Here is a 25893-nt window from a genome sequence, read left to right as displayed (position 1 = left end):
CTCTCTGAGAAAGAAACCCCAACCGATTGATAGAACATACATACAGTTCAATAAATTATTCAAGAAAGTCTTCCTCAAGTGACGCTATATATAGAAAGAGAAAACCATATGCCGGGGAAAACTGATCACTGTTTCTTCAAATTCAAAACTGTTGAATTTCAAAAATAAAGAACTTTTTGAGCAGCAGGGGGAAAAAAAGGGGGTCAAGCCCCTCACCAGGGAATAAAGATCACGCCAGACCTGCCCGTCCACGGACCCACAGCCGACGCTAGCAGAGCTGACACGGGGAAGGAAGCGAGGGGAGTCAGGATTTTACAAAAAGGCCACTGTTTTCTGTCCTCCTCGCCCCACCTGCTTCTGGCAAACGCTGATGTTTGTACCATCTTCAAATAGTTCTGCTTTTTCCAAAATATCATATAGTTGGAGCCCTACGTGTGCCCTAGGTGTTTTCCGGAATACCTTCTTTCTCTTAGCAATATGTATTTAAATTTCCTCCATGGCCTTTGGTTGCTTAATATCTTTTTTTTTTTTATTCCATTGTGTGAAAGCTCCCCAGTTTGCTTATCCATTCACCTCTTGAGGGATATTTTGCTTGCTTCCGATTTGGGAAAATTATGAATAAGGCTGAAATAGACAGTCACAGGCAGGTTTTTGTGTGGACATCAGTTCTCTGCTCATTTGGATAAATACACAGGAGTGTGATTGCTGGATTGTATGGTAAGTCTACATTTAGTTTTGTAAGAAACGGCCAAATTATCTTCCTAAGTGGAGGGGCCACTGCTGCGTTCCCAGCAGCAGTGAACGAGAACTTCAGTTGTCGGTGTTCTGGATTTTAGGCATTCTAATAGGTGTCCCACTGGTGGTTTAATTTTAAGTGTCCTCATGATATAGGATGTGAGCGTCTTTTCATACGCTTACCTGCCATCTGCTTGTCTTTGGGGAGGTGACTGTTCAGATGTTTCGCCCATTTCTCAATTGGGTTGTTTGTTTTCTTACTGTTGAATTTTAAGAGCCCTTTGTGAATTTTTTTTAAGGTTTTATTTTTAAGTAATCTCTACACCCAATGTGGAGCTTGAACTTACAATCCCAAGATCAAGAGTCACATGCTCCACTGACTGATCCAGCTGGGTGCCCCAACTCTGTAAATTTTGAATAGAAGTCATTTATTAGATATATCTCATTTATTAGATATATATTTCACAAATTTTCTCCCCCAGTTTGAGGCTTGTCTTTTAATTCTCTAAGCCATAGACACTTTTGGACACGTATGATTTGAGAACAGTCTCATGAGCTCTCTTTGAAGAGATCGCTAGAGGGTGAACTCGAGTCAACCTCATAATGACTGAGCACGTTAGTAAAAGGAAGGTAGTGTCGAATATATTTATCACAGAACTAACACGAAAGTTTGGTGGTAGGGTCAGGAGACAGAAGGAGGGAAGGTGAGGATCTAGGCTAATTCATTCATCTTCATTAAAAAAATTTTTTGAGGAGGTGGATCATTTTCTGGGAAAACGTTGTCAGAAAGATCCCAGAAGAGAGAAAGATGGAAACAGGGGCTCTTATAAAAGAAACACAAAAGTTTTCAATAAGTCACTAGCTTCCCCCAAAGGATCCATATTGTGACGATTTCACAAAAAATTCTAATAGAGGAGATTTTGGGATAGTGGTCCAGGGCATGGAAAAAGAAGAAAAATCTCCAAATTATTTTAATTAAGTCAGTACAATTCCGATGCTTGATAAAAATCACACAAATATTGCCTGCCTGTCGCCCACCTGGCTGAACTGTAGCTGGGTGGGGGGACGTTCGGACACAGATGCACAGGAGTGAAGACGATGTGATGACAAGAGGGGAGGCCACCGCCTGTGAGCCCGGGAGACAGGCCTGGGACAGAGCCTTCCTCACGGCCTTCTCGGACCTGCTGAGGACAGGACACCTTGAGCTGGGACTTCCAGCTTCTACGACTGTGAAGAGTTACATTTCTTTCTTTCTTTCTTTTTTTTTTTTAGATTTTATTTATTTATTTGACAGAGAGAGATCACAAGTAGGCAGAGAGGCAGGCAGAGAAGGAGAGAGGAAGAAGCAGGCTCGCCGCTGAGCAGAGAGCCCGATGCGGGGCTCGATCCCAGGACCCTGAGATCATGACCTGAGCCGAAGGCTGACGCTTCACAGACTGAGCCCCCAGCTGCCCAGGAATGACACGTCTGCTGCTCGAGCCCCCCAGCCTGTGCTACTCGCTTAGGGCAGCCCTAGCAAATGGACATTGCTCCCCTCGGGCGTGGAGGCCCATAAAATACGCCGTCACCCCGGAAAAACCGCAACACCGCGAAATAACCAAACCCACCAACAAACATTCCTGCGCGCACAAATTAGGACGAAGTCGCAAAACCCCACAAGGGAGGACCGCTTCCTGCAAGAGCTGTAGTACGGATTTCCGGTTTCGGCAGACAAGGCCAGGGTGCGCCGGGATCACTGCTTTGAACAGTGACACGCATTGAGTGCTGGCCGTGAACTTGCCCCTCTCGCGACCCCTCTGGACCACCCCTGCAGTTTCTGGGCCGAGAAATTCCTTCTTTCCTGCTGCCGAAGACCCCATCCCGTGGGGACCACTCTGCCTTGGCCAGAAGGCGGAGGAGGGCCTTTCCCATCAAATGAGCTTTTGTTGTATTTTTAGCGGTTTGTTTCTCTGTCCCCGAAAGGCCTGGGTGAAAGGAGCAAAAGTTCACGGGGTGGCTTTCAACTTTCGCTTGGATTTCGTCACCTCTTTCTTCTTTTCCAGGCCTTTTTCTGCCCGCTGGGGCCGAAGGCTTCCCTGCCACGGGTGACCGTGACCGCTGGGCGCTGCCACCCGCGTCCTCAGCAGGGGCCTCCATTTCTGCTTTTGTGCAGGGAAAGAGAACAATTCACAAACATGAAACGCCAAATGAGTTCTTTCAAATTCAGGCCAATTGACAATGACCTCTTTTTTTTTTTTTTTTTTTTTTTTTTGATCTTGCAACCGGCGTTCTTTGTCTTGGATCCTGTTCAGGAATGAAACGAAGACATTCTAATGTCCTTCACAAGAGGACGGTTGTGATGAAACAATATGGTTTGTTGTTCAAGGGAGGTGCTAAATCCTTAAACAAACAGGCCATTTCGGTTCGCCGATTAATTGTATTTTTATTGCAAACACCGAAGGACCTCAAAAAAACGGAGAGTCATGTTCCCACTGGTAGAATAAAACCTTAGGTTTGTTTTAGGAACAGATGAACTCTTCCTTATCAGCACTTTCTGGTTTGGGGGAGGGGCCGTGAGGAACACGTTTAAACCCAAATTAGCCTGTTACAACCTGTTAGAATCACTTAAAACAGAAATTCCACATCAGAAGTACAACCGACACAGACATCAAAATAACAAACCTACTGTGGTTTCCAAGGGGGGCGTTTGTATTTTTCTTTTTCTTTCTTTTTTTTTTTTATTTTTTAAAGATTTTATTTATTTGAGAGAGAGAGAGAGAGAGAGAGCACAAGCAGGGGCATCCGCAGAGGGGGAGGCAGACTCCCAGCCAAGCAGAGAGCCCGAGGCGGGGCTCGATCCCAGGACCCTGGGACCATGACCTGAGCTGAAGGCAGACGCTTAACCGACTGAGCCCCCCAGGCATCCCAGACATTTGTATTTTTTGTAAGTTATGCAGCTGCGTGTTTAAAAGAAAGTCATCTCCTCAAATCAATTGTAACGGCCACGTTTTCGCGTCTGAGAGACCACCAAGGAGCCGACACCGATGCAATCACACGAGGGTTTATTTGACACGCTTAAGCTTGTAAGCTTGGGCCCAAGTGTACCCGACACAGCGGAGCAGGGACTTGGCCCCCGAGGCTAGCTAAGGCTGGGGTTTTTATGGGTCACGACAAGAGGCTTGGGGCAGGGGAGGAGGAGGAGTTTCAGGCTTTTCTGCAGTGAGCTGATTAGCTGTTGCCGGGGTGTTGCAGGGTGGGGTACTTTCTTGGAACTAAAGCAGGGTGGGGGTTCCTGGGACTAAAGTAAAGTAGGGGTAAGTTCAGCCCTTGGGCCCGAGCTGGCTGCCGAAGCTAGGATGGTTGTACTTGTGCTAAACTCGAGGTGGGGTGGCCTTAATTTTCTCGGCCTCCAGACAAGGAAGACTTTTGGTCTCGCCATTTGCGAAAACACAGCTGGACCTTGAAGGCGTTACGCTTAGTGGAAGAAGCCAGACGGAGAAAAGCAAATACAAAAAAAGTACTTTTCCTAAGAGAAAGGAAGCGAAGGTCTGGCGGGAGCTGCAGGGTGCGTCGTTGGGTCCTTTCGTGGGAAGGAAATCCCAAGGGACCTCTTTCCACCAAGTTTTTACAAGCTCAGAATTTAGAAACCCCACTGTCCTGGTTTCTGACCCCAAGGTCCACAGATCCGGGGACTGAACGGGGGAGAGAAACTATCACCCTAACCCTAACCCTTTTGATATCACGTGACCTGACATCTTCGGGTCTTTGCAAACTTTTCACTCATGGGTGATCCGTCTGTCCCAGAGGAGCCGGAAAGTGCAGGAGTCCAGCTAGCGCAAGTGAACGCAAATGAAGAAACGCAAACAATGATCGGAGGGAAAAAGCTGCCAGTGATTGAAACCTTGTAGCTCTAAGAATGACCACGGACTGTTTATAAAGTCTGGCTTCGTTCTTGGGAGGGAGACATGGTCTTAAAGAGTAGGTGGGCGGCAGGAGAGTCTGGGTCCCCTCGGAGCCTCCGGCAGCCTCCCATGGCTGTGACCATGAGGTGGCGCTGTCATCCCACGTCTTGGGAGCTGAGAGCCCCAGGAAAGAGAGACCCAGTTTCTTCCCCGGTGAGAGTCCTGCCCACCCCCCCCCCCCGCCCCCGCCAGCCCCGCACCAAGGGACCTGGGACGCCTCTAACGGGGTTGGAAAGAAGTTTTACAGAAACGCAGGGGAAACCCCAGTTCTTCTGATACTCCAGTCCCCAGGTGGGTGGAGGTGTCTTGTCCCCCCCACCCCCTACAGCAAGCAAATCTGTGACACCTGCTGGGTGTCTACATGGAGGTGGCATCAGACCCCACAGGTCAGGGGCTCAGTCCCGCGAGGCTGCCCCTTCCTTCCTCCAGATCCAACCCAAGCCCAGGACCACCCGTGCCTCTGACCCCGGGCTCGAGATCCGAGGTTCCCACCACCCCTGCCTGGGTTCGGCTGGTGTGTGACCGTGGCTCACGGGACTCGGGGAAACCCTTGCTCACAGTTCCCGGCTTATTAAAGGACGCGATGAAGGCCACGGGGGAGCAGCTGGAGGAGAGGCGCACAGGGCGAGGTCTGGGAGGTCCCGAGCCCGGGAGCTTCCGTCCCCATGGAGCTGGGGTGTGTCACCTGCCCCACCCCCCCGTGGATGTGTTCCCCAGCCCGGAAGCCCCCAGTCCCCGACTATTGTGGTTTTATGGAGGCGTCCCGGGTGGGCAGGATCGATTTTAACTGTTTCCAGCTCCTCTCCCCTCTCTGGGGACCAGGGGGTCCGGCCTGAAAACTCGAAGCTTCCAGTCCTGGCCGTCCTTCTGCGGGGCAGCCCCAGCCGGGAGCCGCCAGGAGCCCACCCAGGGTCACCTCGACAGGACGAACGAGGCTTTCTGTGTTCTGGCCACGCGGGGGTTTACAAGGGTTTCAGGAGCCCTGTGTCCGGAACCGGGGACAGGGGGAAAAAAAAATATATATATATATATATTTCTATATATATATATATATTTCTATGATCTCACGCATGCATATCCAATTGCACAAACTGAACACACGTGCAACCAGAAACCTGATCTGGGAAGATCATTACCAGCCCCCTGGAGCCCCGCGGCGTCCACCTTTCAATCAGGGCTGCCGTCCGCGACTTCGAGCGGGATAGGTTAGTGTTGGCCCTTTTTGTCCCCGAGTAAATGGAACCCCCTGTTCGCGCTCCTTGACTCTGGCTTCTGCTGTCCTTCGCCCAGGGTGACAGTCCCCAAATGTGTTGCCCACGGCGTCCCGCCGTGTAAAGACACCCCGGATAGTTATCCCTCGACTGCCCGAGGGCGTGTGGGGGGTTTCTTGCTTTCGGGTGCCGGGAAGAGCGCTGCCACGGACCCTGAACATGTGATTGGTGAGAACAGGGGTGCATTTCTGTGGGGCCTGGCATTCCTGGCTCATGTGTCCGGATTCAGCAGAAGGAGCTGAACAGACGGCCGAGTTCCAGCACCCCCCTGGCAGGGTGGGGGAGCTCGGGGGCTCTTCCTACCACGATCACGCAAGAATGTTTCCTCTAACCGAAGTCCTTAGATCAACCAACATTTCTTGAAGGCCTCCTGTGTACCTGGTGCTGCTCAAAGTGGTGGAAACCCAGCACGGAGCAAGACCGTCAAAGGTCCTACGTCTCTGTGGTTTGGGATCTCAAGGGTCCTGTGGGGTCCCGTCCACACAGCGTGTTGGGCGGGTGCCCGGGACAAGAGGGAGCCGGTTAGGGGGAGATGTGGCTCGCGTGGTCTCCCCAGGGCTTCTCAGGCTGGAATTCTGCCTCCCCTTCTCCACCCACGATTTCTGCCCAAGTCCCTGCAGGGCGGGGTGGAGCGAGCTAACAAAGGATGGGGACGCTGGAGGACAGTCGTGCCCCTGCACCCCACGCCCCACCCCTGCACCCCAAGGGTGCATAAGGCGAGGGCATTGCGTACTGCACCCTGACTCTGCCGCCAGCTTGTGAGTGACTATAGGGAAGTCGTTTGACTTCTCCAAACCTCAGTTTGCTCATCTGGAAAATGGGGATGATGCCAGGACCTTCTCCCCAGGCCATTATTAGGCTCTGCTGAAGTCATGGGCGCCGGGGATGTCCTCCGAGGCCTGGCGCATGACAAGCCCCCGACAGACGTTGAGCTATTACGACTGTTATTCCGTAGTAATGCGTCAGGTGCATTCTTTACTTCCTGGAGACTCCATCTGACTCAGTAATATTTACGGTGACTTTTATATTAAAACAAATGCAAATGCATGACAATGGACACTAGACGGTGTGGCAAGAGATCGGGTCTGCTCGGCTCTGACGTCCGCGGAAAGCCGGGAGGCTGAGGTTTCAGACTGGGGTTCCCAAGGGCAGCCGAGCCGCCGAGCCACCAGCTTCTCCGGAAAACCCGCCCTGAACGTCCTCCTTCATTGCGAGGGAGCGTGTGTGTCTCTGACGGGCCTGTCCTCAGTTGTTCCTGTACTCCCAGCACGAGCGCTGAGCTGCGCGCCTCGGGCATCTGACGTCGTCACAGGGACCCTCTCGGTGCATTCGGCCCACGGGATCTTGTGGCCACGTCGAGAAGACAGAAAGCACCGTGGTTCGAAGGCTCCAGGAAGGTTCCCGGGGATGGTCATCCTCGCAGCCTCTTTGACATCTGACGTCTTTAATACCCCAAGGGGGTGGGTAAGTCCAACCATTTTGGTTCCTGGCGCCCCTTGGACCTTGTGAGAGCATCTGTGTCCCCTTAGCAACACTCACCCTCCCTCCCTGTCCTCAGGTGGAGGTGGTGAGTCAGGCAGGGGTGTCCTGATTCCGGGGGACAGACCAAACCGCTGGGGGTTTCTGGCATGGAGGGGCTCTTTTGGAGGTTGTAGGGGGATATTCCTATCCCAACTCCCTGTCGCAGTGCCCCCACCCCCAGAAATGCAGGGCCCTGGGAAGGAGACCCAGCCCGGGGCAGTAGGGCCAGTGTCGAGGGAGGGGCTGGCCTGGCAGGTGCTCTCGGGGACCAGGGTGAGTGTGAGTCACCCTGAACCCCATCTACACCTCGGGGCCCGATAGGCACCTCGCACTGGGTCCCAGGTCGGGCTTTTTCCTGTTCCTTCTTCCCTGCTGATGAATCCAGACCCCTTCTGTCTTCCTGCCTCACTCAACCTACCCACCTTACCGGCCACACCCAAGGCCCCCTTGTTCTGCCCTCAGTCAAGGTCTTCCTCTGAGACCTACCTGCGGTCCACTTCTCCCCACTGCCACTGCCTCCTCCTAGTCCTACCCCATCACGTGCTTGTGCACCCTAATGTCGACGTGAATTGTTTTAAAATATTTTATTTATTTATTTGACAGACAGAGAGGAGAGAGAGAGACAGCACAAGCAGGGGTAGGGAGAGAATCCGCAGCAGACTGCGATGAGCACGGAGCCTGACACGGGGCTCGGTCTCATGACCCTGAGATCACGACTAGAGCTGAAACCAAGAGCTGGACGCTCAGCTGACCGAGCCACCTGGGTGCCCCTCAAGGTGAATTATTTTTTTAAGATTTTATTTATTAATTTGTCAGAGAGAGAGAGAGAGTGTGTGTGCATAAGAGTGCAGCGGGCAGAGGGAGAAGCAGACGGTGCTGAGCAGGGAGTCCAATGCGGGACTCGATCTCAGGACCCTGGGATCATGACCTCAGCCGAATGAGCCAAAGGCAGATGCCTAACCCACTGAGCCACCCAGATGCCCCCTCAGAAACATCTTAAACACTCGATGTATTTTATTTAAATACGTTAAATAATTTAAATAATAATTTAAATATTTTAAACTCAATGTATTATATTTAAAAGTGCCTCACCCAGCAAACATGACCTAAGCCAATAAGTTAAATTATTAAATATTCATAATGAGTCTCCAGGCCTCTTAAACAATTCCAAGACTGTGACAGGCGCCATCAGATTATTTTATGCCTTCCGACTGAAGCCACAAGTCTAAAGTCAAGTATTTGATTTTAGATTTTATCTTGATATCCCAAGGCTCACTTCAAATTCTTTGGTGTACAAAATCCCCTCACACACTATAATACCAAATGCAGACCGCTCTCACATTTAACACAAAACCGTTAATAGCGTGTGTTTGGTTTCCTTTGTCATTTATGCCTGAGTTTCAAATCTTCCTGGGTTTCCAATGTATTTCCCTGGAGGAGAGCCTCACCGTGCCGTGTCACCCGGGGTGGAGACTTCTTAGGGGTCGGAGCTCTGAGGCTGGGAGAAGGGGCCTGGAGCCGCAGGAGAAGTTCTGAGCCCCTGTTCTAGCTGCTCAAATGGGATTCGAGTCCCAGCTCCCATGCCCTGGATCTCATGTAATCCGGCGCACATTTTATGCGGTCAGAGTTGAGTAGATGAAATCCCGCACAATGGAAGGGTTGAGAAGACCTCCTTTCGCTTGACTGCTGGGCTGAAGACGGATTCCTTTACCTTTCATTCTTTTCATTCATTCCTTTCAGACCCAGCCCGGCCAGGAACCCGCTCAGTGCTTGACAGACCCGGCCACCGCTGACCCCATGTTCCTCGGGACGACTTGCATGTTCAAGGACAGACCCTTGAATTTCACTGGTCTGTGTTCACCCGTAGGCAGAGAGTCAGGGAAGAGTTGCGGGAGACGTCATCTGAGAATAATGGAAAAGTCTGATGTGGAGATGCTCTGCGTGTCTTGTTTTTGGATTCTTCCCTCACTTTCCACGGCATTTCCCAACACGGTGGCCGTAGGAGGTAAATGCTCCGGCCTAGACAGGTCTGGAAGTGGCCGATTCTACTCTGTCACCTCGACGGTCACTTGACTCCGCTGTTCTTGGATGAAGGCAATTTCCGCTGGAAGCCGGAGCGCGTGCATCACCCTGGCGTCCCCCCGGGCTGAATGTAACAGCTGATGAGTGAGATCCATGCTCATGCGTGTTTCTTTGTAGGTGACTTTTCTCCCTCTCCAGCAGCTTCGGGAACCTTCTCTCCGTCCCCGGGATTCTGAAATTTCACGACGGCGCGTGCTGCGTCATTCTTCAGTGGAAAGCTGACCCATTCGTAGCTTATCTGAATGTGGAGCATTTTAATTTTGATTAACATTTTTAATGTTAATTAAAAAATAAAAAAAACCCATTTAATTTAACATTTTAATTCTAACGAACTTTCTTGCATTATTTCTTTGGTAACTCACCCGCTTCGACGTCCTGCTTTTCCTACTAGAACTCCCATGGGGGGGAGGTTGGCTCCCCATGCTGGTCCTTTATGTTACCTCTGGAGGTCCTACGGGGTTAATGACAGAAGAGCCTTTTCTCCTGCGAAGCTTGAAACCAGCGGAGAGTGTTGGCTTTATTGCTGATCAGCAGTGAAAGGTAGATTTGGCTTAAAACCTGAAATCAAAACCAACGAACCAACAAAACAAAACAAAGCAAAGCAAACCTTAAGTCAGAAGGACTATTTAAGATTTCATCCAAGAACTACGCAGCCCTGTTGGCCCCGTGGCCAGGTGCCCCCAGCCCCGCCGCCCCGGGCAGAGGGCGGATTACACGGTGGGTGGAAAGCAGCTCCCCAAGGCAGACTTTCTCCCTGGCGTGGGACTGAGGGGCTGGGGGAGGCGCAGAGACTTTTCCTGCTGAGAAATAACCACAGAAACATGAGGCCAGGGAAAAAAGTCCCCCAGGTTAGCTGTTTCCTCATTTTTTCTTTTTGTCTCTGTCCTTTCGGTCATTCTGGCTCCCTCCCTCCCTCTCTCTCTCTCTCTCTCTTTTTCTGGAACTTTCTGAAAATGTATCTTCCAAAGCTCCTACTAACTTTTTAGTTAGTAGCAATATTTATTATCATTTTTAAAAAAAAAATTTTCGAAAGATCTTTCTTGCTTTCTGAACAAGTATCTGGAATAGAAGATACCGGAAATTCTGGTTAATCCACGATGTGGGTTCAGGAAACCCAAGATGAAAATAGATACGAGAAAGTGACACACACAAGGGGAAACCCAAGTGATTAGCGCAGAGATGAGGAAGTGTCCAAGCCCACTCTTCTCTAGAAATGCGGAGTAAGAAAGCAGGAGGACAGCACAAGGCTGGCAGCAGCTGGGAAGTTGTGATCCCGTAACTTGACCCTGGGTGGACTTTGCAGGGAAGGTCTCCTCTAGAGCCACCCAGGAACGTGATGAAGCCTTTATAGCAGAGAGAAGACAGAAAGATAATTTCTGGCTTACTAATATTCTCATAGAAGGAGCAGGGATGGACGATGCTCTGAGGGGGTGTGTAAGGGAGGCAGAGGACCAGGCAAGCAAAGAAAGAAAAGGAGCAAAGACTAAAAAAAAAATACTGTGCATACGATCTCATAAGTGCAAAAATGTGCCTGTGCTTGGAATGAGGCAGAGGAATTCTCTGGGACCCCGTGATTTCATTCTTGGATATGGTTCCAGGAGAACTTCTCGCGTAGGTCCTCATGCGAGCATGATGAGAACCTTGACCGCGGTGTTCGTCGTGGTGGCCGGGGGCGGGCGACATCTTAGGGTTCACGACTGGGGCATCGCGTAAATAAACCGTGACGGATCCGTGCCAGCGCCTACCACGCATGGGTTCCTGGCAACAAGCCAGATGTACAAATAGCAACACGGACAGATCTTAGACATTTGTTGTTGGGTGAAGAAAGTCAGGAACAAAAGGTTTACGGGAGGTCCGATTACGTCTAGAGCAGAGACACACAAAAGCCACCCCGTGTTTCAGAATGATTCCTACTGAGACATAGAAACACTTCGCGTTACCTACAGATACATGACACACCAGCCCCAACGTCAGAGGTTTAAAATAAAGGACTATGCATCATTTCTTAAGATTTTCGGAGGCCAGAAATTTGGGCAGGGCGAGGCCTGCTGGCCCACGTTGTATTGGCCTGGGGTCACACGCTTGGGGGCGCTCAGCGGTTGGCGGGGCTGGGCTGGGAGCTCCGAGACGTCCCCGGGCCTCAGGGCTCCTCTGTGTGGTCTCTCTCTGTCTCTCTGTCTCTGTCGAGCAGGAGAGCGGGACTTCCCTAAAGCCTGTGGCTGGTGTCCAAGACTGAGAGCTGAGCCTTTTGGGTCTCTGAAGGCTGGGCCCGGAACTGGCAGAGTGTCCCTTCTAGCACTTTCTACCGGCCACGGCAAGTCATGCCGTTAGCTCAGATGCAAGGGGACGGAAAACAGATCCTAGCTATGGATGGGTGGTGGGACTTGCACGTACAGCGGGGGAGGAAGCTGACGGCCACCCTCTTCGGACACCGTCACATAAGCAAGTGCGCCATTTTGGCTGCCTGTGGAGAGTAGAATTGGTTTGGGAAACCGGATGGAGGAAGGAAAGTAGGACGGGAGATGGGAGAAGATGGCGTATCATGAACTCAGGAATAATAAAACAGGATTCCAGAACCCAAATCAGAAAAACCCAACCAAAAAAATGACAAGACCATATGAAACCTTCAGAAAGTTTACGTCGACTTCTGGTAAATTAAGATGCTGACTTTCAAACAGGGAGAAAGAGAAGGAGGCAGAGGATGTCTCTCATGGTCCTTGCCCTCTCTCCCCAGGAGGGGGTATGGGGATCGAACCCCACAACTCGGAATCAGTTCCGTTGAAGTGTGTGGCCAGCGAGGAATCCCCCATCCCCAGATGGCCGTCGGTCAACCTTGGCCTGCAGTAGAAAATCCACTTGGTGTGCTCTTAGCTAAATCTCGGAACGTGGGGCGCCTGGGAGGCTCCGTGGGTTAAACCTCTGCCTTCGGCTCAGGTCATGATCCCAGGGTCCTGGGATCGAGCCCCGCGTCGGGCTCTCTGCTCGGCAGGGAGCCTGCTTCCTCCTCTCTCTCTGCCTGCCTCTCTGCCTACTTGTGATCTCTGTCTGTCAAAAAAATAAATAAAATCTTAAAAGAAAAAAAAAATAAATCTTGGAACGAAAACCACAACCTGCCAAGACCGGGGCCTCCCACCAGTGTTTTCCAGACTTTGAGTAGTGGCCCGTGAGTGGACTGGGAAACTCGCTTCGGTTGGTCACGAACTAGGACGCAACATGGCTGGACGGAACCCTCATGTCAATGACGTGAGACTCCGTTCCCTCCCTCATTCCTTCCGTAAGTTGAGTGACCCACCATGCACCAGGGGCCGGGGATTCAGAAGAGAGTAAAACACACAAATGCGTGTGCATGTGTCCCTCACGGAGGGTTACTGTGTGTGTCAGAAAGTTACCACCAGAACACACAGGCCTCTCATTCCCTTTTCAGCAGGAAGGTGTGGTTGAACAGGAGAAACTCTGCCCCGGGCCAGCAGCCCACTGGGCAAGGGTCCGAAGGTTCATGTCGCCAGGGCCACGGAGGGGCTTGGTGAGGTCGGATCCCTCGGCCCAGGGAGGGCTGCCTCCCGCCTCCTCCCCCCAGGCTCCGGGTCCTGGAGGGGCTTTATTCCCGGGAGAGCGAGGTGACCCCGCCCAGAGCTGGGGAGCCTGGCTGCGGACCCCGCACGTTGGACAAGAGCAGAGAACCGGCCCCTCGGATCCCTGCCGGGGACATCTGGAGACACCAGCAATAATGGGAAATCCGGGGGGCAGAGAGGGAGAGTGGGGGAGGGGTGGGGGGAACAGGTGACCTGCACCCCAGCCCCTCCTGGCCTGGACCCCTCCGAACTGTGCGGCGAGGAGCGAGGTGGCCGGCACTCGGGGGTGGGGGGGGCAGGCCAGGAGACCCCTTCCTCTGGGAAGAACAGAGACCGACGTGTCCCTCGCCCCCGCCGTGCTTTGCCCCAGTTCCAACCCCGTTTCCGCTTCTATTTACTGTCCAAAGTCCTGGGGGCAGGAGACGCCAGGTTAGAACCACTCGGACGCCAGGACACACGGGCTCAGGGACCTCACGGGGACGGCCCCTCCTGGTGCCACCCGCTCCACTTCTCGCCCTGGGGCCTGGGCCACCCGAGGGACCCGGGAGTCCGTCCTCCGCACCTCTTACAGGTAACCTGGGCCGGGCGGCCGGTGGGGCTGGGGGTATCGGGTAATGAGGAGACCCTAGTTCAGGGACGGCGGGGGCTGGATGGAGGAGGGGGTGGTTCGGTCCGTGAGAGTATGGAAGGGAGGCTCCTGGCCATGTCAAGGCCTGAGCGGTCTCCTGAGAAGGGACTGGCCCCAGCTGTATTTCTGCCCCAAACTCACCTCCCCCTTTTGACCCAGCCCAGTGGTGGCCTCGGCCTGCTTGCCTCCAGCCCCATCACCGGCCTCTGCCCGAAGCAGCATCTTAGCACAGGCCTCAGCCCCGAGCTCAGCCCCTGCCCCAAGAGAGCCTCCGTCCGACCCAGCTCCAGCCCCGGGCCCGGCATGGCCACTCGGCAGCCGGACTCCGAGGACAATGACCAGCAGCCGCGTGGAGGGGAGGGCCCGGGCCCGCATGCGCACAGCCCCAGGAGAAGAGACCAGTTCTGCGTAGGTGAGTGTCCGTTTCTGGGGCTTCGCTCCCCTCCGTCTGGCTGCGGATCGCTCTCGGTCTCTCTGAGGTCACATTCAGCCGAGACAAGGGACCGGGCTTCTCTAGGTGTAGGAGGCCCGTCTCCTCTGCTGGTCCCCTGACCTCACCTTCCGCTCCCTCGGGGATCCGAGGGAAGGGTGTTTGCCCTGAGGGTCAGGGCGCATTGGAAGCTGGAGATGACTCTGTCCTCCTTCCTCCCAAGCTGAGCAGCGTGTGTGCATGTGTGTGCACGTGTGTGTGCACATGTGTGCCGCGTGTGTGCATGTCTGTGTGTGCGAGGAAAGCCCGTGCAGGCAGGACAGTGTGTATGTGGGAAGATTGGGGGATGGGGAGGGGCACAGAGAGATCCCGGGAGACCCTCACTCCCCTAAGCGCCCTGCCTAGGTCCTTCCCTAGCAAGTCCCCATGGAAGGCTCCAAGTGTCTGGGAAATGTTTTCCCGCAAGAGAGATCTGGGCTGGGGGGCAGGAGCCGGGAGGCGGGGAGGGGGTCTGGTGATGGGGTGAGGCTCCGTGGAGACCGGAGGGTTGGGGCTCCGAGCTCAGGGCGGGGGTTGGTTACCCTGGGTTGGGAGGGGGGCCCTCATGCCCGAGGCTGGCACACAGCGGGAGGGTTGGTTCTGCTGTAGGGGCGGGTGGGCGCTGATTAGGGCGAGGGCAGCAGGGGGGACAGGCGTTCCCACCCACGGCTTCTCCTTTCCCAGGGAGTGAGCTGGGGGTGGCCAGGGGTCACATGAGTCCCTCCCTATGTGTCCTCAGTACCCGCGTGATGCCTGGTATGTGGTTAACTCTCGGAATGATTTCGGATACTGTCGGATCTTCTGAGGGCGAGAGGATTCATGGTTTAAGCAGGAGGCTTGGACAGAGTCACGAGGTTTTGGATTTCACAGAGGCGGGAGCTCACCCCAAAAGACCCGATGGGCCACGAGGCAGGGGACCGAGGCACCTGCTTTTCCAAGACTCTTCCGAGCACTCGAGAAACCTGTGGCTTTCCGTCAGTATGGAAATGTTTCAGCCCCTGTTTCCTCAAAACCCCTTTTTCTGCCCCCCACCCTGCTCCTTCTCCTTCCAGGAATGTAATTATGCTTGGATTCATGACCCCAGAGTTCACTGATGCTCCCTCAGTTTTTTTTTTTTCTTTAGAAATCTAGGTTTGTTTTTTTAAAAAGAATTTATTTATTTATTTGACAGACAGAGATCACAAGTAGGCAGAGCAGCAGGCAGAGAGAGAGGGGGAAGCAGGCTCCCTGCTGAGCAGAGAGCCCGATGCAGGGCTCGATCCCAGGACCCTGGGATCATGACCTGAGCTGAAGGCAGAGGCTTTAACCCACTGAGCCACCCAGGCACCCCCCTGTGTTATTTAAAAAAATTTTTTTCTTTCAGTGTTTCTTTTTAGATAGTTACTATTGCTGCGTCTATACTGACGTCTAACCGTCCACTAATGCTACCCCCGTGTATTTTCCATTTCAGACATTGTAGTTTTCAAGCCTAGAAGTTCAACCTGGGACTTTCGAGTATCTTCCTTGACTCATACATATGTTTTTGAACAACATACAGTTACAATGTCTGTTGTAAAGCCCCATGTCTGCTAACTCTCACACCTGTGTCCATTCTGGGTCTGTTTTGATACATTTATTAACCTTCCCATTACGAGCTGGGTTTTCCTGTCTCTTTGCATGCCTGGTAATCTTCGACTGTGGGTTAGACATTGTGAATTTTAGTGCTCTGTGTGCTGGATATGTTTGTATCCCTTTAGATATTCTCCAGCTTTGTTCTGGGGTGCCGTCAAGCAACATGGAACCAGGCTGATCCTTTTTGTTTTGCTTTTATCATTTTTTTTTAAGAAAAGCTGTTACTTTTTTTTTTAAGTTTATTTAACTTTTTAAGTAATCTCTACATCCAAATTGGGGCTTGAACTCATAACCCCGAGATCAAGAGCAGCGCGCTCTTCCGACGGAGCGAACCGGGCACCCCTGTTTTTATGATTTGTTAGGAGGTCCGAAGCTCCCCCGTAGCACCGTTCCCCGACCTGTATGAGTGTGAGGCTCTGTTCCCCAGCCCTTCTGGGTTGGTTTTGTCCTGGCCTGGGATGGTTTTCCTGACATGCTCGTGTTGGTCAGTACTCAGCGGTTCCTTGGGATGGGGGGAGCCCTCTGCAGACCTCCACAATTCTATGGGCAGCTCTCTCCTCTCTGACACCCTGTCCCATGACCTCTGCCACCATGGTCTCCCCAGACTCTCAGTTCCGTTTTCTCAGCTTGGGGAGTCTGCTGGGCTCTGCTTGGATTTCCCTCCCCGCTGCCCGGCTGGAAACTTTCCCCTAGCAGTGGCCAGGGGACTATTGGGCTTATCCGGTTGTCCCCCATCTCTCAGGGATCCATGCCCTTTGTCGCCTGTGGTTCAGGTGTCTTGAAAAAGATGGCTTCTCGAAGTTGTCTGGTTTTTTGTTGTTCTTGTTTTTTTTGTTTTGTTTTGTTTTTGTTTTGGTCTCAGTTGTTTCTGGCGGAGAGGGTGATCTAGCCTCCGTGTTTCCATGTCTGGCAGACCCTTTTACCTTCCAACTTGCCTGGCCAGCGCTTTTTCTGTGTGACCTCATTTTGTTCTCCGGACGGTCCAATCAGGTCACTACTCTTCTTACCCCCGTTTTGAAAAGCTGTGGTAGGAATACCCAGCACGAGTCCTGCCGCCTTCACCAGCATCTCTGTGTGCCATGGCACCTGGTTAGAGACAATGCGGGTGTAAGGATGGAACGGCGGACGTCCGGGCCTTCCTCGTCTTGCATAGCCGAAGCTTCATACCCATCGAACAGCGACTCCTGTTTTCCCAGACCCTGTCTGTGAGTCTGGCTATTTTATTATTTTTTATTTTTATTTTTTTTTCATTTTTTAAAAAAGATTTTATTTATTTATTTGACAGACAGAGATCACAAGTAGGCAGAGAGAGAGGAGGAAGCAGGCTCCCCGCTGAGCAGAAAGCCCATGCAGGGCTCAATCCCAGGACCCTGGGATCACGACCTGAGCCGAAGGCAGAGGCTTTAACCCACTGAGCCAGCCAGGCGCCCCGAGTCTGGCTATTTTAGATACCAGAAGTGGACATGAGAAAATTTGAGGCACCAAGCGGTCGAGTGACTTGCCGTGATCTCAGAGCCAGCTGGTGGCACGGCTGGGCTCGACTGCAGCAGGTCTGGCTTCGGAGTGGAGGTGCGGGCGGCCCGGAATTGGGGTTTATAGATCATAGGTGAGGTTGGGAAGCAGGGCAGTGGCAGGGGGACACGGCTGAGAGAACGGTCGGACTCTGCCACGGGGTCCTGGCTGGGCGGGGAAGACCGTGTTCAGGGAGGGCTTCTGCATGGAGAGAGGCCCGGGGAGGAGAGGGTGTGAGGGGAAGGGTGTGCACAGGGGAGGCTGTGCGCAGACACGGGAGTGGGCAGTGCACGTGTCAGAGACATGGTCTCTGAGTCAACGTGGGGTCCGGCTGTGTGATCGGGTCGCAAAGCAAGGGTGGCAGAGGCCGTTCTGGGGGCCACGAGTGTGCCTCAGCGAGTGTGTGCACGGCACTGAGCGTGACAGCGAGATGAGAGAAGCATGTGCACGTGTGTGGGGGGCGTCGGGGTTCCAGTGGCCGCGGGCAGGGAGAGGTTTCCATGAGGAGGCTGAGGCTAGAGGCGAGAGTTGGCCACGGAGCTGGGGGTTCTGGGGGCCCCAGGGCAGAGGGAAGTGTGAGAGGAGACAGGGCGGGGGTGGGAGAGCGGATCCCGGGGAGCCGTGCGCAGCCGCTGCGGAGTGAGCCCCACGGAAGGGATGAGGGCTTTGTTGTGCTTTGGGACGTGTCTGAGGGGCCCCGGCGTGGACCGCAAGAAGAACACGGTGCAGGCCTCCGGGGCCCCCGGGTGCGGCCGCGGGCTTTGCACACAGATGATGTGATATCGCGGGCCATGAACTTTGTGTTGCGCACATCTGTGTTGGTGTATGTGCATGTCTGTGTGTGCTCATGGGGCAGCGAGTGTGCAAATGCACGTGTGTGTGATGCCTGACCCCTGGGGTCAAAGCCCCGGGGCTCTGCCACAAGTAGCGCGCCTCCCACTCTACTTTCCTGCTGCCCACGCGGCTGTGCTTCCTCAGACGTCTGGTCCCCTGGGTGCTCCCATAGGTCCCCTGTCTGGGTTCCCGGCTCCCCAGGCCCCTCTTCTGACACCCCTTCCCTGGCAGGGAGGCCCCGGAGCCCGGCCCTTCTGCAGCGCGTCTGCTCTACCTTCCGACTCAGTCTGCTCGGCCTCGCCTTCCAGGTCCTGCTGCTGGTGGCCGTCTGCGTGATTGGGTCCCAAAGTGAGGTCGCACGGGCCAGCGGGGGTGGGGGTGGGGAACACCGTGGGGGGGTACAAGAGCTCGCAGAGCTCAGAGAGGGGCAGAGAGGGGCAGCGCTGGGACAGCTGGGGGCGGTGATGGGGCTGGGCGGGGCGGGCCGTGGACAGGCTGGGGCTGTCAGGCAGGACGCAGCCGTCCCCACTTTGTCCTGTTCCCTGTCCGCCGGCAAGGAGCACAGCTGCAAGAGGAGCTGCGGGTCCTAAAAGAAAACTTCACCCACTTCTCCAACGGGGTCCTGTCGGAGATCAGCACCCTCCTCTTCCACGGTGCGTGGGGCTTCCGCGCCGCAGGGGCTGCGGCTTATCCGCGCGCGTGGGTTTGCCGCGCTGCGTGCTGGGCGCCCGTGCGGGGTCTGCGGGAGGGGCGTGTGCGGGCTGCCCGGGCCGTCGGGAGCCCAGCCTGAGAAGCGGGGCCAGGCATCCAGGGACGCTGACCCCTGGGCGGACGGAGCCGGAAGGATGACTAGGCGGGTGCAAACCATGGGGGTTCGTGCCAGGTAAAGGGAACAGAATCCGCAAAGCCGGGAGGGGAGAAAGTCCACCCTCCATTTCGGGAGTGTGACCCTTTGCGGTGTGGCAGGGGCGGAGTGGTGAGGGCTGGGCAGAGAGGCGGGTGAGGGCCGGTTTCCCAGGCGGGCACTGCGCTAAGCAACCAAGCGAGGCTCTGTACGGAGACCACGGGGACCTGCTGCAGAGGCCACTGTGGGGTGGGGGCGAGTGGGGAGGCCTCCCCGGGTGCTCGGGTGGGCAGGCTGCAGGGACGTGAAGGAAGTGGGGGGGGGACGGCTGAGCCCTCCTCCTCCTCAGGGGGCAGCGCGGGTCAGCAGCTGACCTCTCTGGAAGCCAAGCTGGAGAAGCAGCAGAAGGATCTGAAGGCAGGTCAGAGACCCCCCCCCCTTGTGTGCGCCCCGCGTGTCCCCAGCCCCAGGCTGGCTCGCCCTGTGGGGTGGGGTCCCGGCAGGTGGGCCCCGCAGCGGCCGCATCCCGCCCCCCCTGCATGCCCTAGATCACGCCGCCCTGCTGCTGCACGTGAAGCACTTTCCCGTGGACCTCCGCATCCTCACCTGCCAGATGGCCTTCGTGCGCAGCAACGGTAGGGACGGAGGGGACCCCGCCGCAGCGCCCCCGCGCCCGCCGCCCGCTGCGTCTCACCTCCCCGTCCCCCGTCCCCCAGGCACACAGTGCTGCCCCGTCAACTGGCTGGAGTACGAGGGCAGCTGCTACTGGTTCTCCCGCTCCGGGAAGACGTGGGCCGACGCGGACCGGTACTGCCGGCTGGAGAGCGCGCACCTGGTGGTCATCAACTCCCGGGAGGAGCAGGTGGGCCGGGCTCAGGCTGCTTTCTTCCCGGTTTCTAACCAAAGCGAGAGAGTCGGGAGGCAGAGGCCTGGGAGAGCCCCGGGAAGTTCATGGTGAAGCCCCCGCTGATTCTAGGATGTGGGGACATTGTTAAGGCCAAGAGCTGGGGGCAAAGGGGCAGGAGCCAGGTGAGCAGGTGACTCGGGGCAGGCAGGGGGACAGAATTCCAGAAGCAACGAGCTGCAGGGCGACGGGCTTGGGTGGAGAGCTCTGTCCCTTCGTGCTGGATGTGGGCTGAGTGGCCCCTGGGAGCAAGGGACGCAGTGGGCAGCGTTCCCAGGGACACACCTGCCGCAGATGACTGGGTCCCTCCAAAGCCTTCCAGGTCTCCCCTGCCCCCGGCCACCGCCGGCCACAAGCCTGAACACCAGAGTTCACAGGGGACAGCCAAGCCGTTAGGATAAGGGGGGGCATTTTTTCAGAAAAGGAGGATGTGACTGGTAAACAGTGGCTGAGGCTTCGCTCTGTGCCAGGCACTTTCCTAAAATAACTCGTAACCCTCACCACCCCACAGGGGCAGCCAGTCTTACCCCTTGGGGGGAGGGAGAGATGAGGGGACCAAGGAAACCGTATGTGTGTGTGTGTGTATGTGTGTGTGCGGGTGAGAAGTAACTTGCCGGTAATGTGGGATGGAACCAGAATTCGGATTTGCTGGACTTCTTAGCCCGTGGTTTCGACTAGCACATGTTACCAGAATATATTTATCGAATGTATGTATTTATATACATCAAATATATAAACAAATAGACAAATATATAAATATATAAAGGGATTTCTCCTACGGTTTGTGAATACGTTTGCTTTCTGATTTTTTAAAAACCGAAGAAGCGTCTTCTCCTCTTTTAATAGATGTGTCTCTCATTTGCATTCGTTTTTAACAGGCATGTTTCATCTCCAGCCTGTCTTTTTCTTCTTCTTCTTTTTTTTCCTGTCAATCGTCTTTTCTTTTCTCGCCTTTGCTGTGTGAGATGTGTTCTTTTTTTTTTCTCCCCTACGGTATTTGAACTAGATGTAGCTTGTTTTGGGCCATACTACCGATTACTTTGAATGTTTTAAAGGATGGGCCGAAATGTATCTGCTTCCAAGAAATCAAAGAGTTCATAAACTTTCCATACGAAAGACAAGGAAACGGGTCCTCGTGTGTTCTTCACGGGTCTCCTCTTTTTTGTTTGTTGGTAAGGCGGCTCCAGGCCCAGTCTGGGGCTGGAACTCATGACCCTGAGATCAAGAGTGGCTCGTTCTAGTGACTGAGCCTGCCAGGCGCCCACCTTGTTCTTTTTTAAAAAGGGAGATGCGACTGACATATAACACGGAAGTTTGAGGGCACAATGTGTTGGTTTGATACCCGTGTTGCAACAGAATCACTCCAGCACCATCCGCGAACACCCTTAGCCCATCTCAGAATTCTCACTCTTTTAGCACAGAAAGCAATGAGGATCTAGTCTCTTAGCAACTTTGAAGTTTGTCATGCCTCCTTCTCTTCTCTGAGATTCCGCAAGCGTTTTGCCTGAGTAGTTGGAGTCTTTTCTGTCTCTGAATCTCATTAGCCTCGCCCAGATATATCTCCGTGTTGCGCCTTCTCTCTGCGATTTCCCTCCAGGGCCAGGAGCATCCTCTAAATTCGTAAATGTAGGTTTTCTAAATTCTCAAATATAATTTTATTTATTAAAAGATTTTATTTATTTATTTGACACAGAGAGAGAGAGAGAGATCCCAAGCAGGCAGAGAGGCAGGCAGAGAGAGAGGAGGAAGCAGGCTCCCCGCTGAGCAGAGAGCCCGATGCGGGGCTCGATCCCAGGACCCTGGGATCATGACCTGAGCCGAAGGCAGAGGCTTTAACCCACTGAGCCACCCAGGCGCCCCTCAAATATAATTTTAAATGCTTGAACATTTTTCTCTTGTGCGGTCTCTTGGATGAACGGGTCATCCAGACGTCGCTCTGCCGTGTCCTGTCCACAGCCACCAGCCTGTGCTGCTTTCTCTGTCCCTCTGTGCTGCGGTCCTGTCTCCCAGCCTGTCGTCCACACCTCAGACTCTGCTTTCTGCTGAGTCCTTGGGCTTTTTCGTGTGGCTCAAGTCTTTCTCTTGGGTTTTGCTTCCCTTCCCTTATCATTGTGGTCTCTTTCTTCTTGGATGTCTTCTTTGATATTTTCTATCATCTGTCTCCTCTTTGATTTTGTGTAAGTTCCCTGATCATCCCTGCCCCCCTCCCCATGCCACCATTTTATAAATGGGCACAATTCTTTCTTGCCTGTTCCTTACCCAGGAATAGGGGAGATGAATTCTCCTGGGCCATCTTCTCCGATCACCTGGCACTATTTGATCCCTCCCCTCCGTCTTCACCACAGAGGGCTGGATAGCCCCCTGAAAGTTTGGTGATTTGTACTCTGTGCAGCTCATCAGCTGCCCAGGTGACGGGGAGAGGGGGCGGGGGCAGCAGGTGGCAGCAAATAGAATATCTGGTCTCCGGCACCCTCCCTCCGGCTCTGTTGAGTCCTCGGAATATGTGAGGCAGGCCTGCCAGCCTCTGAGGGTCGCTCCTTGGGCACAGGACACTGTCCTGTTGGTAGGATTCTAGAATCCGAGGGTGCTGCCTTACCTGTGTTCCGGTGAGGTTATCAGTGATCATGATCAGATCTCTAGGAAATGAATGGAATTGGGAAATTTCCCCCCAAACGGGACTGTAGACCCTGCACATGCCGTCCAAGGGAAGGGCTAGGCGTGTATGTTAGTCAAGCCAACCCTGTGTTTCCTCTATACCCTCCCACTGCTACCCTCCCACACCCTGGGACGTCAGTCCCTTCTGTAAGAGAAAGCCACGTGGGGGTCTGTTGTCCTTGGGGGTGTGCGTGAGTCCCGGGGGGCTGTCTCAGAGATCTCCTCCCCCCCCACCCTGCCCTCGCACATTGCCAGCAGACTGTGGACCCCATGTAGCCAAGTCATAATGGGGCTCTGGGCAGTGGGTCCAAGCTTGGAAGCCCCACCCAGCAAAACTCCAGCGAGCACAGCTACCCAGAGAAGCCAGACCAGGGGCACCTGCCCTTGAGAGGCGAGCGAAGCCGAGATCCATAATGGTGCTGGAGTCCGTGGGGACAGCAGGGGCCAGAGTCAGGATTCCGAGAGTCCGAGGTCGTGGGCAGAAGACGTGGGAAGATGGGAGTCTGGGGTAGCAGTTCTGAGCTGGGAATGAGGTGGGGCGCCGGGCCAGGGGACAGCGCTCACAAACCCTGGCACTGGGATTCCTGGGCTCGACCCACTGCCTCGAGTTCCCTAACCTCACCCGTGAAGTGAGCATCGCCAGAGCACCCAACGTAGAGAGCTCTCCAAGGATGGGAAACGACAGCCTTCGGAAAGCGCTTAGCACGAGGTGCGGCCCCGCCAAGTTCCACTCAGCGGTTGCTCGGGTCCCAGGAGAAAAAGCAAGAATAGTTGTGCGGGGAGCGGACTCTTCAGCGGGGGCAGAGGGGGCTCGGCAAGGCGCAGGCAGCCTCGCTGCTGCCTGCACGGACATTCAAGGTACCAGAACCTTCCTCCCCGCCTGTTTTCCAGAAGTTCATTATGCAACACACGAACCCCTTCGATGCCTGGATAGGTCTCACGGACAGCGACGGCTCCTGGAAATGGGTGGACGGCACCGACTATGAGCGGAGCTACAAGTGAGTGGCCTCCTGTCTTGTCGGTTTGGCCTGGGGCCAGCCCCCTGGTCTTTCGCCCCAAGACACTGCCATCCCCCCCGCGCCCCCCCCCCCGGGGACCAGGCTCCCCGACCGTCTCCCTCCGGGGGGGGGGAGGAGGAGGAGGAGGTGGGGGTGGGATGGCAGGGGTAGGGCGGGGAGCCTGAGCTCCATCCTGCCTTCCTAGGAACTGGGCAGCCACTCAGCCCGACGACTGGCAGGGGCACGAGGTGGGTGGAGGCGAAGACTGCGCGGAACTCCGGGCCAACGGCCGCTGGAACGACAACTTCTGCAAGCAGGTGCAGCGCTGGGTGTGCGAGATGAGGCGGAACATCACGGCCTAGGGGTCCGCGCCGCCCCCGCCCCGCCCCCTGGCCCGCCCCCAGCTCGCTGCGGCCGGAGTGGGGATTTTGGAGAAAGGAAAAATAGAGGGGAGGGGTCGAGACGGATCGGAGGGGGGGCCCGTAAGCATCGCAGACCCCCGGAGACACGGAGGTCCTGCCTCCTTCGGCCCCGTCACCGTCGCGGTTATAATTCTCAGCTCCGTGGAGTGGGGGAAGACGGCGCAGGGACTTGAGGTTTTGTGGACTGGGCGTTTGCAACTGGGAGGCGTGGGGAGAAAGAAGAGGGGGGACGGATCCGGTCCAGACAGCTGCTCCTCGAGACCCCACGCCGAGGGACACGGGTCAGGGAGGGGAGGGGGGTTTCGGCTGGGGCAGCAGGTGGGGGCCGGAGGGGCTGCCCGGGAGAGCCGCTGCCCCCACTCCCATGGGGTCTCCCGCAGAAGAGGTCTCGGGGAACAGTGAGGCTCCCCCCAACCGCAGGAGCTGTGGCCTGGCTGCCCGGAGGCTGCAGAAGATGCTCACTAAGGGAATGGGGGTTGGTGAGACGCTGGGTCCTGTCTGTGGTGGGATCACCTCTTCTGGACCCCTAAGAGATCCAGACCTTTCTCCAGCACAGGTTGTCCCGCCACTTCCACCTCTAAACATCACCTCCCCAAATCGTTCTGAAGCCGATACTAAGAGGTTCTTCAAGCAATTCGTGTTGTTTTATTTTTACTGCAAAATAATAGATCCTATTAGTTAAGAAATGCTTCTCTGTCACACAGGACAGCTCCTCACACCTCCTGCTTCTCCCAGAGTTAACGATTTCATGGCCATCGGCTTAGGCAGGGCCCTCCAAAGAACCGGCACGATGTGTCTGTGTATGTGCGATTATTAAAGAGATCTTTCACAAGGAGTGGGCTCGGCGGTTATGGAGGGTGGCAAGTCCCAGGTTCTGCAGGGGCGCGGGCAAGCGGGAGACCTCCGAGAGCCGGTGACCCCAATTCCAGTCTGAGTCCAGAGCCCGAGACCCAGGAGAGCGGGTGGTGTCGCTCCTGCGAAGGCAGCAGGCTCCAGACCCGGGGAGAGCCGAGGTTTCCACGGCAGCCCAAGCCACGAAGAAAGCCCATGTCCCAGCCTGAAGGGGCAGGCGGGACGGACTCTCTCTTCCCCCCCGGGGAGGGCCAGTCTTCTTGTTCCCGTCCGGGCTGTAGCCAACGGAGCCGGCCCGGCCAATCTGCCCAGAATCCTGTCTGGCCGACTGCCCACTACCGAGGCGCCCCGTGGTCCCCGCCCGTTGACCCATAAAATCACCCCTCCCAGGTGTCCCATCAGGACGTTTCCTGGGTTCCCGGCGTGGACGCAACGTAACATATTTCCCTGGGAAGCGTTTTCCTCCTACTCCCCCCCGGGTCTGCGGGCATCCATCCGGCCTCGGCTGTCCCCGGCAAGTTTTGTCTCAGCGAACGCGGCAGCGCTAGGGACTTCCCAAGTACGGACCTGACATAACACACTTGACTCAGATACCCGCGGGGGCCCACGGCGGGCTGCCACTCGCTTGTTTTCACATGTCCTGTTTCCGGCGATGGCTGCTTCTGTCCTCGAGAGGACACTTCTCGGCATTTATTTGCAAAGGTCTCCAGGACATCTTCAGACCTTGTCCGAGTGATCACACGTGCAGCTGGAAGTCTCGGGGTGCTCGACGCCGTGCCCCTGCTGCTCGGAGAAGCCCCCTCTGGTCATTTTGTTGTGTCTCCCTGCATCGACATCAGAATTTCTTTCTTTTTTTTTAAAGATTTTATTTATTTATTTATTTGACAGAGAGAGAGAGAGATCACAAGTAGGCAGAGCAGCAGGCTGGGGGGGCAGAGCAGGCTCCCTGCCGAGCAGAGAGCCGGATGCTGGGCTCGATCCCAGGACCCTGAGATCATGACCCGAGCTGAAGGCAGAGGCTTAACCCACTGAGCCACCCAGG

General features: G+C 55.0%; 1 protein-coding gene across 2 annotated transcripts; it reads left to right on the top strand.

Annotated features, from left to right (window-relative positions):
* Positions 1–13546: 13546 nt before the first annotated feature.
* Positions 13547–24834, top strand: ASGR2 (asialoglycoprotein receptor 2). 2 transcript variants are annotated; one of them, XM_080826027.1, is made up of 9 exons: positions 13547–13693; positions 13910–14162; positions 18408–18524; positions 18734–18829; positions 19370–19441; positions 19569–19655; positions 19737–19882; positions 23471–23577; positions 23783–24834. In XM_080826027.1, exons 2-9 carry the CDS (start codon positions 14054–14056, stop codon positions 23937–23939), a joined length of 891 nt encoding a protein of 296 aa, XP_080682153.1. In that variant the 5' UTR covers positions 13547–13693; positions 13910–14053; the 3' UTR covers positions 23940–24834. The 2 variants fall into 2 exon arrangements, with proteins under 2 accessions (XP_080682153.1, XP_080682152.1); XM_080826026.1 differs by having other exon boundaries at positions 13560–13693; positions 13915–14162.
* Positions 24835–25893: the final 1059 nt, after the last annotated feature.

This window comes from Martes martes, assembly GCF_963455335.1.
Source record: "Martes martes genome assembly, chromosome: 16".
Taxonomy (NCBI): domain Eukaryota; kingdom Metazoa; phylum Chordata; class Mammalia; order Carnivora; family Mustelidae; genus Martes; species Martes martes.
Note: the sequence above shows the minus strand (reverse complement) of the source record. Positions and strands in the feature narration are given on the sequence as shown.

What these genes read in the sequence shown, in the direction of transcription:
- ASGR2 (XM_080826027.1), top strand. Translation starts at nt 14,054, where the DNA reads ATGGCCACTCGGCAGCCGGACTCCGAGGACAATGACCAGCAGCCGCGT. An exon ending in AAGAGACCAGTTCTGCGTAG is followed by an intron (nt 14,163 to 18,407) that starts GTGAGTGTCCGT and finishes CTTCCCTGGCAG; the next exon opens with GGAGGCCCCGGAGCCCGGCC. An exon ending in GACTATGAGCGGAGCTACAA is followed by an intron (nt 23,578 to 23,782) that starts GTGAGTGGCCTC and finishes CTGCCTTCCTAG; the next exon opens with GAACTGGGCAGCCACTCAGC.